General features: G+C 32.7%; 2 protein-coding genes across 2 annotated transcripts; one reads left to right on the top strand and one right to left on the bottom strand.

Annotated features, from left to right (window-relative positions):
- Positions 1–238: 238 nt before the first annotated feature.
- LOC132548663 (ovomucoid-like) lies at positions 239–1,418 on the top strand. Its single transcript, XM_060212542.1, has 3 exons — positions 239–405; positions 890–1,012; positions 1,379–1,418. The coding sequence occupies exons 1-3, from the start codon at positions 239–241 to the stop codon at positions 1,416–1,418; spliced, it is 330 nt and encodes a 109-aa protein (XP_060068525.1).
- Positions 1,419–6,513: 5,095 nt separating this feature from the next.
- Positions 6,514–12,982, bottom strand: LOC132548647 (serine protease inhibitor dipetalogastin-like). The gene is made up of 14 exons (XM_060212522.1): positions 12,914–12,982; positions 12,679–12,761; positions 12,023–12,056; positions 11,762–11,844; positions 11,177–11,213; positions 10,577–10,659; positions 10,264–10,300; positions 10,038–10,120; positions 9,352–9,388; positions 8,885–8,967; positions 8,501–8,537; positions 8,214–8,296; positions 7,938–7,974; positions 6,514–6,600 (listed from the first exon to the last, which is right to left on the bottom strand). The coding sequence occupies exons 1-14, from the start codon at positions 12,980–12,982 to the stop codon at positions 6,514–6,516; spliced, it is 873 nt and encodes a 290-aa protein (XP_060068505.1).
- Between the last annotated feature and the right edge of the window lie 1,393 nt (positions 12,983–14,375).

Genomic DNA, 14,375 nt, shown 5'->3' with positions numbered 1-14,375 from the left:
TTATTTTCGTTGTTAAGTAATGTTAGCATATTGTCTTTGCCGTTGTGACGCTGGAGTATGATGGTAACTATCGTCATGATAAGACGAAAGACACCCATGCATTGCCAATAGAAATTCTATGGATTGTGATAAGAAAAGACCGATTACTTTTCTAAATGTCTGTAGTATATGATCAGTTTCGCTGTAAATACATTGACACATTACTCTTCAGGTATACCCGTTTACATTCAACCCAACGATGAAACTGACACTTTTTGTTTTGGCAATTTGCATTGCTGTTGCGATGGGAAATACTACTAGTGCCCCACGCAAATTTAACAGAGCATGTAAATGTACGAAAGAAATGGATCAAGTTTGTGGTGACGATGGCGTTACCTATGACAACGACTGTCTACGAAGGTGCAAGTAAGTATACATAGGAGGTACTTAATTGATCAAAACTACTATAGTTTTAGAACAAAAATGCTTTCAAGAGGTTACTGGAATAACGCTAAGGTTGCCTAGTGTTTTCGTTGAAGATTCCCTTTCCAAACAATGTTCAGTTATCAAGGCAGTATATCAATGGCTGCCTAGAGTTTTTCGTCGAAGACCCCCTTTCCAAACAAAGTTCAATGTTGTATATTAATGGTGAATTCCTTCTTGTGATATTAACACGGTGAAACACAGATGTACATTGTAATTAATCAATGGTACGTGTACGCTATAGATATTTATTTGTATGGAAAATATTAGAATACATTAGCTAAAACTTTTAAGCTTATATATCTAAAGTTGTAGCAAAGTGATACAGAAACAGGAATTAGGATTTTTGCCGATCGGTTCGAAATTTCTTAATATCTATTTGTGTTAAGGAAGGCATAAGTACAGTATCAACGTCATTCTGTTTCAGTGAAGTTGGTCTGCTGCACACTGGAGAGTGTGAGGATGACTTGTGTATCTGTGGCAGACGGTACTATCCAGTGTGTGGTGATGACGGACTTACATACCCTAACGACTGCGAGATGAACTGCAAGTAAGTAACTGTGATGTAGTCACCCGCCGTCGGTGATGACGTATGGTAAATAGATTAAATGTGAGGATTATTTTGTAAAACCGCTTTTTTTAATGTGTGAATACTATTGGAATGGATAATACGAAAACAACTATTGATTTACGTCTGACACGTTCTGGGTTATGAACTTTTTCTGATCTCTTCATATCGTTTTATCGGTCTCTCACTTTACTTCGTTTTAGAACACAGTGAACAAAATATTGAATTTTTCCTTTAAATACAAGTTGTCGGTGTGTGCTGTATGCTAAAATGACATACGATGTTAGATGCATTGTAAATAAAACGCTATAGCCATCGATTTAACTTCACTTTTATCTCTGTTTTCAGAGGAGTGAATTTTGACCACGACGGAAGCTGCGATAAGTAAAAACTACAAAAACAGACGAAACATTATGAATAATCAAATGTAAATTGAAATAAGACATTGAATACACCATCAAGGAAGAGACTACGTGTCTTTTACGGCGTAAACACTACATTCAATAAAGTCTTTGTGTTTTGTCACCATGTACATGTATGTCACCAGATCAAATGTCATAGTTTATGCATTAAACATGAAAATTCCTTTGTTTTCTGTTGTATTTATTTAGAGTCGTTGCTCATGTGGATTTCATTTGATGAAATGCTATTTCTACATCTTCTGGTATATATAAGCGGGTTTGTTTTTGTTTCTGTTTTTTTTTTTTTTTTTCTTTTTTTTCTTTCTTTTTTCTTTTTTTCTTTTTTTCTTTTTTTTTCTTTCTTTCTTTTTTTCTTTTTTTTTTTTTTTACAAGAGCATCAATATCTTTCTTGATAAAGACGACTGTGCATTAAAATTCACAATTGTTTCGAAGCTTTTTGTTATACTTAAATTCTAAAAGGATATAAATTCTATAAATTCATTGTGGAGCTAAATATTCTTATTTATATATAACTTTATGCCTCATCCCTGATGATACTAGAAAGCTTCATTCAAAATAGTGAGGCACTTAGTTTTGAGTGGTTGAATATATAGATCATTTACAGAATGTGAATTCGCCAAAACATGGTTACGTGTGAATCAATACAAGACATGGTTACGTGTGAACCAATACAAGACATGGTCACGTGTGAACCAATACAAGACATGGTCACGTGTGAACCAATACAAGACATGGCCACGTGTGAACCAATAAAAGACATGGTCACGTGTGAACCAATACAAGACACGGTCACGTGTGAACCAATACAAGACACGGCCACGTGTGAACCAATACAAGACTTGGTCACGTGTGAATCGAAACATCATTAAAAAACATTTACAACACGTTAGTGAACTTTTTACGATGTTAGTTATTATAACGTAAATAACAAATATTCAAATCAATATGAAATGTGATAATGACGTCGACTTCACTTATTCCTCATGATAACACATAAATACTATGTAACCTAATCAAATTATGTCAGCCTTTACTGTCATTATATGCCAAACCGAAGTATTACATGAATATAATCAGTTACTAACATAACAACATCACGTGTCAAATAATTTTCAAAGAAGTCCATGTTTTCAGTAGAATGTACTGACATTGTATGGGAAATTTGAAAAACAGAAAAGACATGAGGTACTAAATACGCTTGTGACAATTTTTAGTACAAAAAACAACAAACAAGACAGATCTTATCTGAACCAACAGATGGTCAGTTACTTTTTTCTGTGTTTAACTTATACGATTGGGTTGCCTCATTTATTTACGATTGGGCAAGACAATATATTTTAACGGAATATGTAAAATGTGTTAGTTTGCTCTGTCGGTATAATGCCTAAATCTATATTCCTATTGTGTCTGCACGCCATGTCAATACAGTGTATATAGTTTTGAACAGGCGATAAATCTAAACAAAACTGATTTGATTTACGAAAAAAGCTTTATTCTGCATTAAAGTTTGAAAACGTATATGCACGCAAACGTGATGTTGATCTGGCAGAAACCTGCAATGAAAGAGAATACTCATAACAACCGTCATCTTTTTATAGATTAAACGTCCTCCGAGAGTAAGTGTCATAGAACAGGTGTCATTTAACGAGGATTATAAAATAGGCGTTATTAAACTTAGCGACAATCTTTAACTGCGAAACAGTAATAAAAGGCAATACAATCACGTAAACAAAGAATTAAACTAGGAATCAATATGGTCAAAAACGAGCACCGCTAAACACATCAAAAGATAAGACGAGGTGTTCGGGAAGGATAACTAATGAATATTACTAAACACATCCAAAGATAAGACGAGGTGTTCGGGAAAGAAAACTAATCAATACCACTAAACATATCCAAAGATAAGACGAGGTGTTCGGGAAGGAGAAATATTGAATACCACTAACACACAACTAAAGATAAGACCTGGCGTTCGGAAAGAATTAATTATCGAAACCCCTGTTCCAGGGGGGTAATAAATTAAAGCCCCTTAGCACACCCAATCATAGGAATAGGTGTCCGAGATGGATTCACATTGGAGATCCCTAAGCACGTCCAATGATAAGACCAGGGGTTCCCAAAGGATGATCAAATGAAACCCCTAAACACCAAGGATGAGACAGGGTGTTTCAGGAGGATAAATAATGGAAACTGCTGAATACCTCCTATGATAAGAGGAGGTGTAATAAAAGGATAAACGATGGAAATCGCTAACTACACTGCTTATAAATTCAGATGTTCCAGAATGGTAAGCATACGCCATCTATGCAATTGAATTAAGAACTGGAATACAAAGGAAATCTTACTTCTTTTTTTATTCTTAATGAAAATAATGATGATATGATTTAAACGACCGTGAATTATAATGTTTGAAAATGCTTTGGATTGCATTTTGAAAATCACTGATTGAATGAATTTCTATTAAATTAATGGTAGCATTATTGGTTGAAGCGTGAATACACACACCACCACCACAACCACAACCATCGGCACCAACACCCTCAAACTAACACACCTTCATTAACCGACTCTCTTTTTTCACGTGAACCTTATTTAATCAAATATCTAATGAAATGAAGAAGAAAGTTGTGATCTTGCGAAGTCAAATTTACTTTTCTATATAATTATGAAATTCCCTTTAGTAAATACTAGCTACTGTCCTAAAGATATGACGTAGATTTGGAGAACCACCATGTACTCGCTTTGAATATTATGTGAGAGAACATGTATTGAACCAAGTTAACCAAAGGTATCATTTTAAATAATATGTTTGAAAAATAACTGCATATGATAGAAATAGAATATATGGCACGACTTACCTGTTATGTTGCCTACGAACATTTAGTTTCAGGATCAACTCGTGTGGTATCACTGTTTGAAATAAAGCAAAAAAACAAATTGAAAGATTCCAGAATTAATTATTGATGAGAGCAAATTAATGCACATTTAGACTCGTGTTATATGAATATGAGATTTTCAAATAAAGTCATTTGACCTATTGACAATATGTCATCGCCGTGTGTTTGTAAATCATAAATATGCAATTGAATTTCGCTACACATGCTTTATTGTTATAAAAATAATTTCAGATCATTGTCAAATGAAGATAAAAGGATACAAATACTTTGCACTAAGCAAGGAAAAGTTACCACAGAAATTCCAATAAGCATCTTATATTTAAAGTGATTTTGGATCCTTTCTAGAATTAAGATAAATAACAAAGTTTGATTTGTTCATTCAAATAACTTTGATCGTCTGTTTGCTTGTTTGTTTACTAATTATATTTCCCTGGAGGCTACGGGATGCCCATTACACAGGTTTGTGAGAAACAAAAATCACTACGGGTATGGAGCGTCGAACACCGTTACTCATGACAATTATATTACCTTGTAACACCGCCCGTAATAGTCTAAGGTCACTCCTCTGAAAACAATTCAATTCATATCTTTTTAAGCTTATTTGTTTCCATTTTGTTTTTTTTTATCCAGCTGTAATGCATGCTTTATACGTAGTCACATATATATTCATTAATTGATGATTTCAGAATCATGAATTTCCTTTGTCAGTTGTAACACTTGGTTTTATAGTAAATAAGATGTATATGGTAATGGCCTGATTATGACAACTAATTATGCTTGATAATTAGTGCTTCTTTAGAAAAATCAACTGATTAGAAGCTATTCTTTCTAAGTCTAAGCTTGATCAGAGGGTTTCTGGTACAAATTGTATTATCTCGCCTTTTTGTTTCGCATTGCTAACTATGCTTAACGTTTCGCATCGTAAGTAATCATATCAATTATAACTTTAAAAAACTTAAATGTATTATTAGTTTGTACTTACTCGCACTTCATTGTACACTTGTTATTGTAAGTATTTCCATCCATTCCACAAACAGGAGAATAAATCTTTTGACACGCACATAGCTAGAAATTTAATATCACAAGCTTAGTACACACGCACGCACACAAAAGGCTTATAGATATATACGGCTTAATATTTTCTAAGTATTACGTTTCTTGGCGATAAAAATTTTCAACGACTATTCCATATCATTATCTGTTACGACGATACGACTTTACAATACAATACCTTTCTGCATTTCCCATCATAATCCCATGACACATTTCTGCAATGACAGGACAGCACAGTACAACAACATGAAAACACTAACTTGTCAACAAAATCTTAATTCAAATTCACGATCGATGACACGAGGGCAAATTATTCACAAGAAAACATTTAAGGCCAAGTGTTCAGGATCATTAGATGTCTTCAACAACAACAACAAATAAACCAATAATTATTCTAACAAGCATCTTATCTTAAGAGTTAGAAATGGAAATATCACATTAAGAAACCAAAATCATAATGCCTGTCATATTGATCAGTGGAAACATGTCCCTGTTGGCTTTCTTGTAGGAAAATATCGTGGTAAACGGCTGATGTAAAAAGGGTCAGTTGTGGCATGCGGGTTATGGCAAACCTCGAAGAACTAAGTTCATCAACAGAATCTATCCTTTGATTATGTTAAGAATCATAAAGTGAGAATGTAACGATTAAAATACCGTTTTTGGTCCGTTTTCTGTAATTATCTTGACTGCTGAGAACATTATGACTTAATTACTTCTTTTGATGATATTACATATTGTACAAAAGTGAATAACACCTTTCAGTACAAATTTAGAATCAGATACAGTAAAACTGACGAATAAAACTGCATCATGCAAGTCTTTCGTTCATCTAGAAAAGAATATCAAAATCTAAATGAGGTGTAATACTAGTCAATAAAAGTCGCGTTTTTCATATATCTGATCATTTTGAAAAGGCGTCCTCCATTGTTCATGTATATATTATGAACCGTTTAATTCATTGTTTGACTCTAATTTATCTTATTCTAAAAGATATGTTAAAAGATTCTTTTCACTTCTATGTCTTCTGTACAATATAGAGGACTAAAAGGATATGATAGGCTACATGAAATATTCCATAATTCAATGGTCAACAATAAACGGATTTTATGCTTACTCGCAGTTCATAGCGCACTGGTTAGGGTATGTCTTCCCATCCATTCCACAAACAGGATCCCAATTCAGCGGGCAAGCACAAACCTATACATAGTTGTAACATTGATTTTATAAAGCATTTCTTACACATGAGAGAACGTACTCGAAGGCCGAAATCAGTATATTGATTTGAATTGAAATCGGGCCATTCCGTGGACGTCTTTTGACAACCCTTATTTTTCCCTTGCAGGAAGATATGTTTGGGGGTCGAAATCGAGAGGGGACCAAAATGAGGAACGGGTCAAAATGGAATTGCTGCTGTTCAATGTTGTGAAATTGCAGTTTTTGTGTTTTCTGCAGAATAAATATAAGGTTTCAAGAACCAAGTACAAAACAACTTTCAGACACCTATGAAAAAGGTCACACTTAGACAATGTATACTTCGTCTATTTTCACGAATTTTAAATTGCTTCAAACCTTCCGGTAACCGACCTTGGAATAAGTGCTTGGTGACCATGAAGGGTAGAGAAAGGGGAGAGTTTAAGGGATTAGCAAGCACTTTGGGTGGGTACTAGTATATCTTCGCATCCTCATTTGCCAGTGATCATTTCTACCATATTTGACCGACACAACAAGGAAAATAGCAACATGTAAACAGAATCTTAATTATACGACAAGTAGTCTTCTAGAAAATACTAAACATTGAAAATGCACTTTGTGACTTTGTTTCGAGCCACGCAATCATGCTTCTAAAGCAACTTTGGGAGCAGCAATTTTCAAAGTACAATAATGATTTTTGTGTGTCGATAAGCATTGTATATATTTTATGCTGTATTGTATTATATACATTAGATATATTAATATAGCTTAATGTAAATATTCGAGTAATTTTTATTTAGAAAAAATCTTGCTTCATAACACCTATATCCCCATTCCTAACCACTCTTCTTAACACCGAAGTGTTGTGACCGCACAAATTCTGACAACGTTTAAATAGCATACTGAATGCAGTTGATCTTAAAGTACCTTACTGCAGACAAAACATGACTCAAAATAGTTCAAACTGGCACCTACCCTCTTCTTTTCACGACGTCCAACAAAAATACTTCATCTGATATTTAGTGAATTTCAAATCTATCTTTATCCATTAATTCTTTTACGTATATTTGATATTTCTACGTGTGGTATTAACGATTCCTTAACGGTCTATAATATCAATACCAAAATTGCCAGGTAGCGATAATACTATAATCCATGAAAATTAATATATGCCTTCACAATTAATCTGATACCTGTTTGCATACCTAACTGTCACGTGCTGGGCTATTTGTATTGTTTTATTTCATTATTAACACATCTTAACATGTTATTGTATTTATTATCATAATCCCTATGAGCACATTTCGATAACTTTTTAAAGATGCGTCGACTTAGAACTTAACCTTGTTGCATTTTCCACGATAGTCCAAGGAAACTCCTCTGAAATTAGAAATTAAAAATTGCATGACATGAATATGATATAGATATTGCTTAATATACATTATAGATATTGAGTTCATATTAATATTTAATTTAGAAAATAGCGGCACGGTTTGCTCTTTGATTCGTAAGACACACTTCAAAGGGCCATAAAAGCTCATATCACAAGAATTAATATTTCATCGATCTAAACGTTATTTATGATATAACTTGAAACATTTGAATTCGTCTTTACTTACTCGCAATTCATTGTGCACTCGTTATCGTATGTATTTCCATCTGTTCCGCAAACTGGGGCATAAATCTTCTGGCACCCACATAACTAAAATCATATACCATAGCATCTTAAGTATATGATTGGAGACGATAATATTTCACCCGTACTTTTATGTAAGATTTTTAAAAAAATAACTGACTACCATTTTTCAAAGTATTTAATGCGAGTTTAAGGCTATTCGGTAAAGATAGCTATATGATACATTGTGACGTAAGAAAAGGTTAATAGAATGACCTCACATGACGATACCTTTTTACATTCTCCATAATAGTCCAAAGAGCCTCCTCTGAAATCATAAAAACGCATTTTAATGATGCGTCCCATCACATTTTAAGTATAAAACTTTTTTGTTACACGTGATACACCGTTCATTTTTTAAAATGTATTGCAGTTATAAACGTTCAATCTCGGAATATTATAGAAAATAGTCTGGAGCATTATTTTTTCTATCACAAAAGACTGACGGCTGCAAGCACGGCAAGACACATAAATATGGCTTAAATGTGTGAGTGTACCAAAATGTTAATACAGCTGATTATGATCAGAGATCACTGTAGTTCTTGGTTGAACAGGCGAGACGAAATTCTACCAAAGATATTTTCTCAACGCAATGACTATAATCAATGTGCTTACGCGCAGTTCATGGTACACTCGTTAGGGTAGGTCTCCGCATCCATTCCACAAACAGGATCCCAATTCAGCGGGCAAGCACAAAGCTACATGTAAAATATTAATGAAATGTATTCCTTCCACAAAACTGTATAACACAATTGGATCTACGTAAAATGGTGGTTTAATTCATAGTACAATGCTTCCTTTTTTAATCAGTTTAAGCATTAATGACCTTGAGTAATGCATAATACTTAGTAGCCTGTTTGGTCATATCATGAAAATGGTATTTACAAGTCTAAATGGAGACCGAAATGTTCTCATCCTCAATACTATACCACTAGAATCTGATATATAGATAGGACAACCATAAATAAATACATGCACTTTTGCACTTAGTGTTTCGTGAGTTTGGGTGTGTCTGATTAGCTAATGCTTTTCTTACCTAGATTAAACTGTTCGTCATTTAATAGAAACTCTTTGATAATTACCTTGTCACAAGTGCCGTAAAAATTCAATGATACTCCTCTGAAAATTTATCAAAATCACATGATACGCATAATCAAATATTCATATGTAATGTAATTAATTTATGTTGCTGAACAATATTAACATCATTTGCGATCGTGTACGAAGGAAATATTTTGCTTACAGAATATATGATATATTGAAATCCATGAAAATTATGGGTTACACGTTGTTATGATAAGAATACTTTAGCGCCAAAACCAGTTGGAACTGCGGAATATGCTATACAAAATGCAGCTTTCAATATTCAAATTAGACCAGATTAAACTAAATTAATTCTACACATTTTCCAAAGATTTCAACTTTAATCTAATTACGACGAAAGTACCACGATTTCGACCGAAGCATTCTCAGTTTTCCAAATGTCAGACTGATATATATTGTATACGTTTTGTATCAACTCTCAGTCATTATTATCGTGTCATTATAACCAAAAATACCAATGTAAGTATAAAAATAATTAATAAATACGATCGGTTTAAATATAGCATAGGAATACATTTCTCTACTTTTAAAAGTCACTTCGTAATCATATTTTGGTCATTTTTTTATTTTATCAATTCTACATACGCATGGGAAACATTGAAGTAATCAAATCATATTGATTCCAGTTTAGTAATTAAAATATGTATGTAAATAATTTTCTTACTCGCACTTCATTGAACACTCGTTATCATAGGTATTTCCATCTTTTCCGCAAACGGGATCATAAATCATTTGACATCCACATAACTGTAATATACAGTGAATATATGATTGATTATAAAACATGTAAAACATGTAAAAAAAAAAAAGTAGTTTTTGAAAATAAGTTATGAACAATTTTATGTAATTCTTTATTATATTTTATATGGAGACTCAAAAAACTACAATACCTTTTTACATTCGCCGTGATAGGCAAAGGACACTCCTCTGAAAGAAAAGATGAAATAGTGTTTAACTTTAACTTGATGATGATGATGATGATGATGATGATGATGATGATGATGATGATGATTGAAGTGTTTCCCTTTGCCATTAAATTATTTATGTTATGATATCGTATTACACTTTATTGTGTTGTCACACATTGAAATACCAAATGCAACCATATATTTTATCAATTACACGGTAATCATTTCAACAGTATGAATTGTTAATTGATCAATTAGTATGTGATATACGACTAACTAAATAGTGGGTGCTTACTTGCAGTTCATTTCGCACTCGTTAGGATAAGTATTCATATCCATTCCGCAGACAGGGTCCAAAATCATTGGGCATGCACAAACCTAAACATATATTTTATGTAGAAAGAAGGGCATTCAAAGTTATATATAACACAATCTCATATAATGAATATTAGATATAGTTTATCAATTTCATGGCGAAGAACCTGTAAAGTCTCAATTTCCGATGGTTCAATTTTTTGTGATTTTATCACAACCTTTAAGTAAACACCATGTATTTATCACGCAAGTCGTGAAATGGAGCGTAGCTTTCTCTACTTTTTTACTTTTTTAAAATTCGTTCCTAATTCTCATTATCATTTTCAGTTTTTATTTCCATAACAGTTTTTTCATCTATATTCAATTTCATCGATATTTCTCTTTTTGATTTGATTCTAATTATCTTCAAGTCTTATTGTAATCTATATTTTAGCAATTTTGATTCAATTTTGAAAATAATAGGAAAATACTCGAATAGGACTCTCTTTACAATTATTTATTTATGCTGTTGGAATGTTCAGAAGTCCTTTATGTTTGACCAAGGATATTTATAGCTTAAAAGCAACCAGTATGCCATTACCTCGTTACAAAGACCGCTGTAATCCAAATCAACACCTCTGAAATAGTGTGAACACAGAGTAAATGGTAATTTCATACTCATTTCGCTTTAACTTTAACACATGTACATGAATGATGTTGCTCATACATTGATACATTGATGGTCTTTCAAACGGCACACAAAAAAAATCCTCAAACTATCCAGAAATCGTATAATGCAACGAGAAGAAAACTGCGACAAGTTAACGAAATCCAAATTTAAGTTTGATATCATGTCATCTGAGACTCTTCGGGGTCTTAATATGGCTTGCTGTAATTGTGAAATTCATGACTTCAGGATATAATTTTTTCCCTTGAGAGGGGGTAATTTGCTTAAAAATTAAAAATAAAGGATATACAGGTAAAGCTATACAGGTATTTTGGTTCCGGGACAGAATTTCACACATTTCCACAAAGGCGTTAACTGACAAACGGATAACGACAGTGCGTTGTTGTTTACCGTGTATTAAGAGTTTAATGAGTGACTGGACATATATTGCAGTTGAACTGCGTACTTACGCTTACAATCTATGCTATTAAATCAACAAGTTGATTCATCTTTACTTACTCGCATTTCATGGCACATTCGTTATCGTAGGTAATTCCATCTGTTCCACAAACAGGGTCATAAATCAGATGGCACCCACAGAGCTAAAATATATATAACATCTTTTTGATGTGTTTAGGTAAAAGCAAACGGTTCCGTTTATAAAAGGAGGTTATATGAAATAAGTCACATGACAATGTGTTGTTAATGTATAAATTGAATTATCGAAGTCCATAAATCACACTAATGTTCTTAAATACCTTATGTTTTTATACGACATACCTTACATTCTCCGTGATAATCCAAGGAGACACCTCTGGAATAACGAAAACAACATATGTATTGTCAACAATTCAAAATCTAAACTTTGATATGGCGAGCAATGACTATATTAGCAGGTGTTTCATCGGCCTTTTGAATTGAGGATGTTCTATATCAAAAAAGTATGTTTAAGGGTGACGAGATCTAAAATCATGTCGTTGTATAATATTGTATTACAAGTGAATTATATCTTAAATTAAGCGGAGTAAATTAAACATAATAACTAAAATAATAAACGAATCAAATTTCATCCGTTGTTCAGCTAAACAAAAATGTAGTGTATTTATCGAAAGTTTATTCTAACGATCATCTAAACTATGTCACGATTGACAGTTTGTCATTAGGAGGAGACAATATTTTATTTTTATAAAATAGATAATTTATGATTCATAATTATGTCGTGAACACGCTAATATTGTGAATTCACAACAAAACGTTTTTGACTGTTGTGAATCAATAAAATAATTAATTTATATGAATTTGAAAATCATTTGAAAAACACTGAAATTAGATATACATTTTTGAACATATCCGTTCTTTCAAATGATGCGCAGCAATAGATAACAAATGTTACTATAAGTCAAGCAATCAATTCTTTTATATTACATTATACGTACTCGCATTTCATTGTGCACTCATTGTCGTAAGAATTACCATCCATCCCACAAACTGGGTCGTAGATCTTCTGGCACCCACAAAGCTACAAGGCAAAAGCGGTTTAATGTCTGGAAAATGATAGTGATATGTACTGAACGGTACCAAATTAATCAATGATTTTAATGTTTCACAAATAAATAAATAAAAGAAGGTTTTTTTCAGTTATGTATCTCTCTCAACATTTTAATTTCTTACCCTAGCTTCTGCTAACATCGGATTCATCAGCACACCAACAAACAACAATCCAATCACTGTACTCTTCATTTTCGTATACCTGTTTAAGATTAAAGGGTTATACTTTAAGTATTAATTTTTCTGCAGGACTGCATTCTGTAGATTACGTTTTTCCATGAAATTGCTTAATACTAGTGTTTGCACACTTACGTAATTACCTGAAATTTCACTTTGGTTTACGCTAGTTTTACTACAAAATAGGTTCACTGTTTGTTAAAATCTACTTTTATACACCTATATCGATTCCAACAGATGTCCTTCCGACTAATTAAATCAGGATAATCTAATCATTGTATAATCTACAATATCTAATTAAGCACGTGTTCAATTCAATGTCTGGCCTGGAAATATGTTGTTCAAACATGTACATTGCTGATTAGGTCGCAAAATGTCAGAAATTAACTTTTTCATGGAAGGATTTTTGAAAGGAAGGATTCAAGAAAACAATTTGAAAGCAAAACATTGATACGTTGCTGTACTGTTCAACTTTCATCAAGCCAATTGTACAAAAGACACATAAGTGAAAAACCATACTCAGTACATATTTAGAATTAAATACACTAGAGCTAAATTATGAAGTAAAAATAGTTCATGCAACTCTTTTGAAAGGACTCGTCCGGGATGCTAAGGACCTTTATTTTGGAACCTAGGTGGCGGCTGAAGAAATACAATGATCTGAATGTAAAACTCAATTGTCAACAATCATACGGGGAGGTATGACCAATAATTGAATAAACTTCGTATTTTTTAAGTATAAATTTAGGTGTATATTCTGAAGCATGCTGCTAATCGATATGACGCTTATGGCGAATATCGGGGACTTAAAACCCACCTGTAGAAATGTTTATGATTAAAAGATAAGGTGTCTCTGTGCTATATATTTATCAATTTCATCCAGAAAGACATTTCCTCCAGCTGGAATATCAGACATACACTTAAATAATTTGGTCCCAGAAATGAATTACATTAGTACAACACTACTAAGTTAAGTATGTAAAAACAAGAAATTCTTCGATATTCCATTGGAACTTGTTGTAGAATGTCAAACATACCTTCATAACTCTTATATAAAATACATTATTGGAATTTGTGTAAGGTATGGAACTGTATATTGGAATTATATGTATTATATACTATTACACAGTACTATGATTTGTCTCATAATACAGAAAAGTAATCCTTGATGTCTTTACTTTTATTCCAATTTCTTCAAAAAGAGAAAAGGCTGAAAAAACGAAGAAAGTGCGGAACATGATCAATGATAGCAACATTTCAGGAGAAGTGGTTAGTGTTGATATTTTAATATTATTTGACGATCTTTTCATCTATTTCAAGGTTAAATAAAGACTGTGTTGACAAATCGGCATTTTCGTTGCTAATTCTGAAGCTATCAAAAACTCATTCCAAATCTGAGATATATGTA

This window comes from Ylistrum balloti, unplaced genomic scaffold (assembly GCF_031769215.1).
Source record: "Ylistrum balloti isolate Yb309-2 unplaced genomic scaffold, AGI_CSIRO_Ybal_v1 Utg370022, whole genome shotgun sequence".
In the NCBI taxonomy this organism is placed as follows: Eukaryota; Metazoa; Mollusca; class Bivalvia; order Pectinida; family Pectinidae; genus Ylistrum; species Ylistrum balloti.
Note: the sequence above shows the minus strand (reverse complement) of the source record. Positions and strands in the feature narration are given on the sequence as shown.

Coding starts and splice junctions, on each gene's coding strand:
- LOC132548663 (XM_060212542.1), top strand. CDS start 239: ATGAAACTGACACTTTTTGTTTTGGCAATTTGCATTGCTGTTGCGATG. Junction 406..889: donor GACTGTCTACGAAGGTGCAA/GTAAGTATACAT, acceptor ATTCTGTTTCAG/TGAAGTTGGTCTGCTGCACA. Junction 1,013..1,378: donor GACTGCGAGATGAACTGCAA/GTAAGTAACTGT, acceptor CTCTGTTTTCAG/AGGAGTGAATTTTGACCACG.
- LOC132548647 (XM_060212522.1), bottom strand. CDS start 12,982: ATGAAGAGTACAGTGATTGGATTGTTGTTTGTTGGTGTGCTGATGAAT. Junction 10,121..10,263: donor ATCACGGCGAATGTAAAAAG/GTATTGTAGTTT, acceptor TGTATATTACAG/TTATGTGGATGTCAAATGAT. Junction 7,975..8,213: donor GAGTGCACAATGAATTGCGA/GTAAGTAAAGAC, acceptor TTCTAATTTCAG/AGGAGTTTCCTTGGACTATC.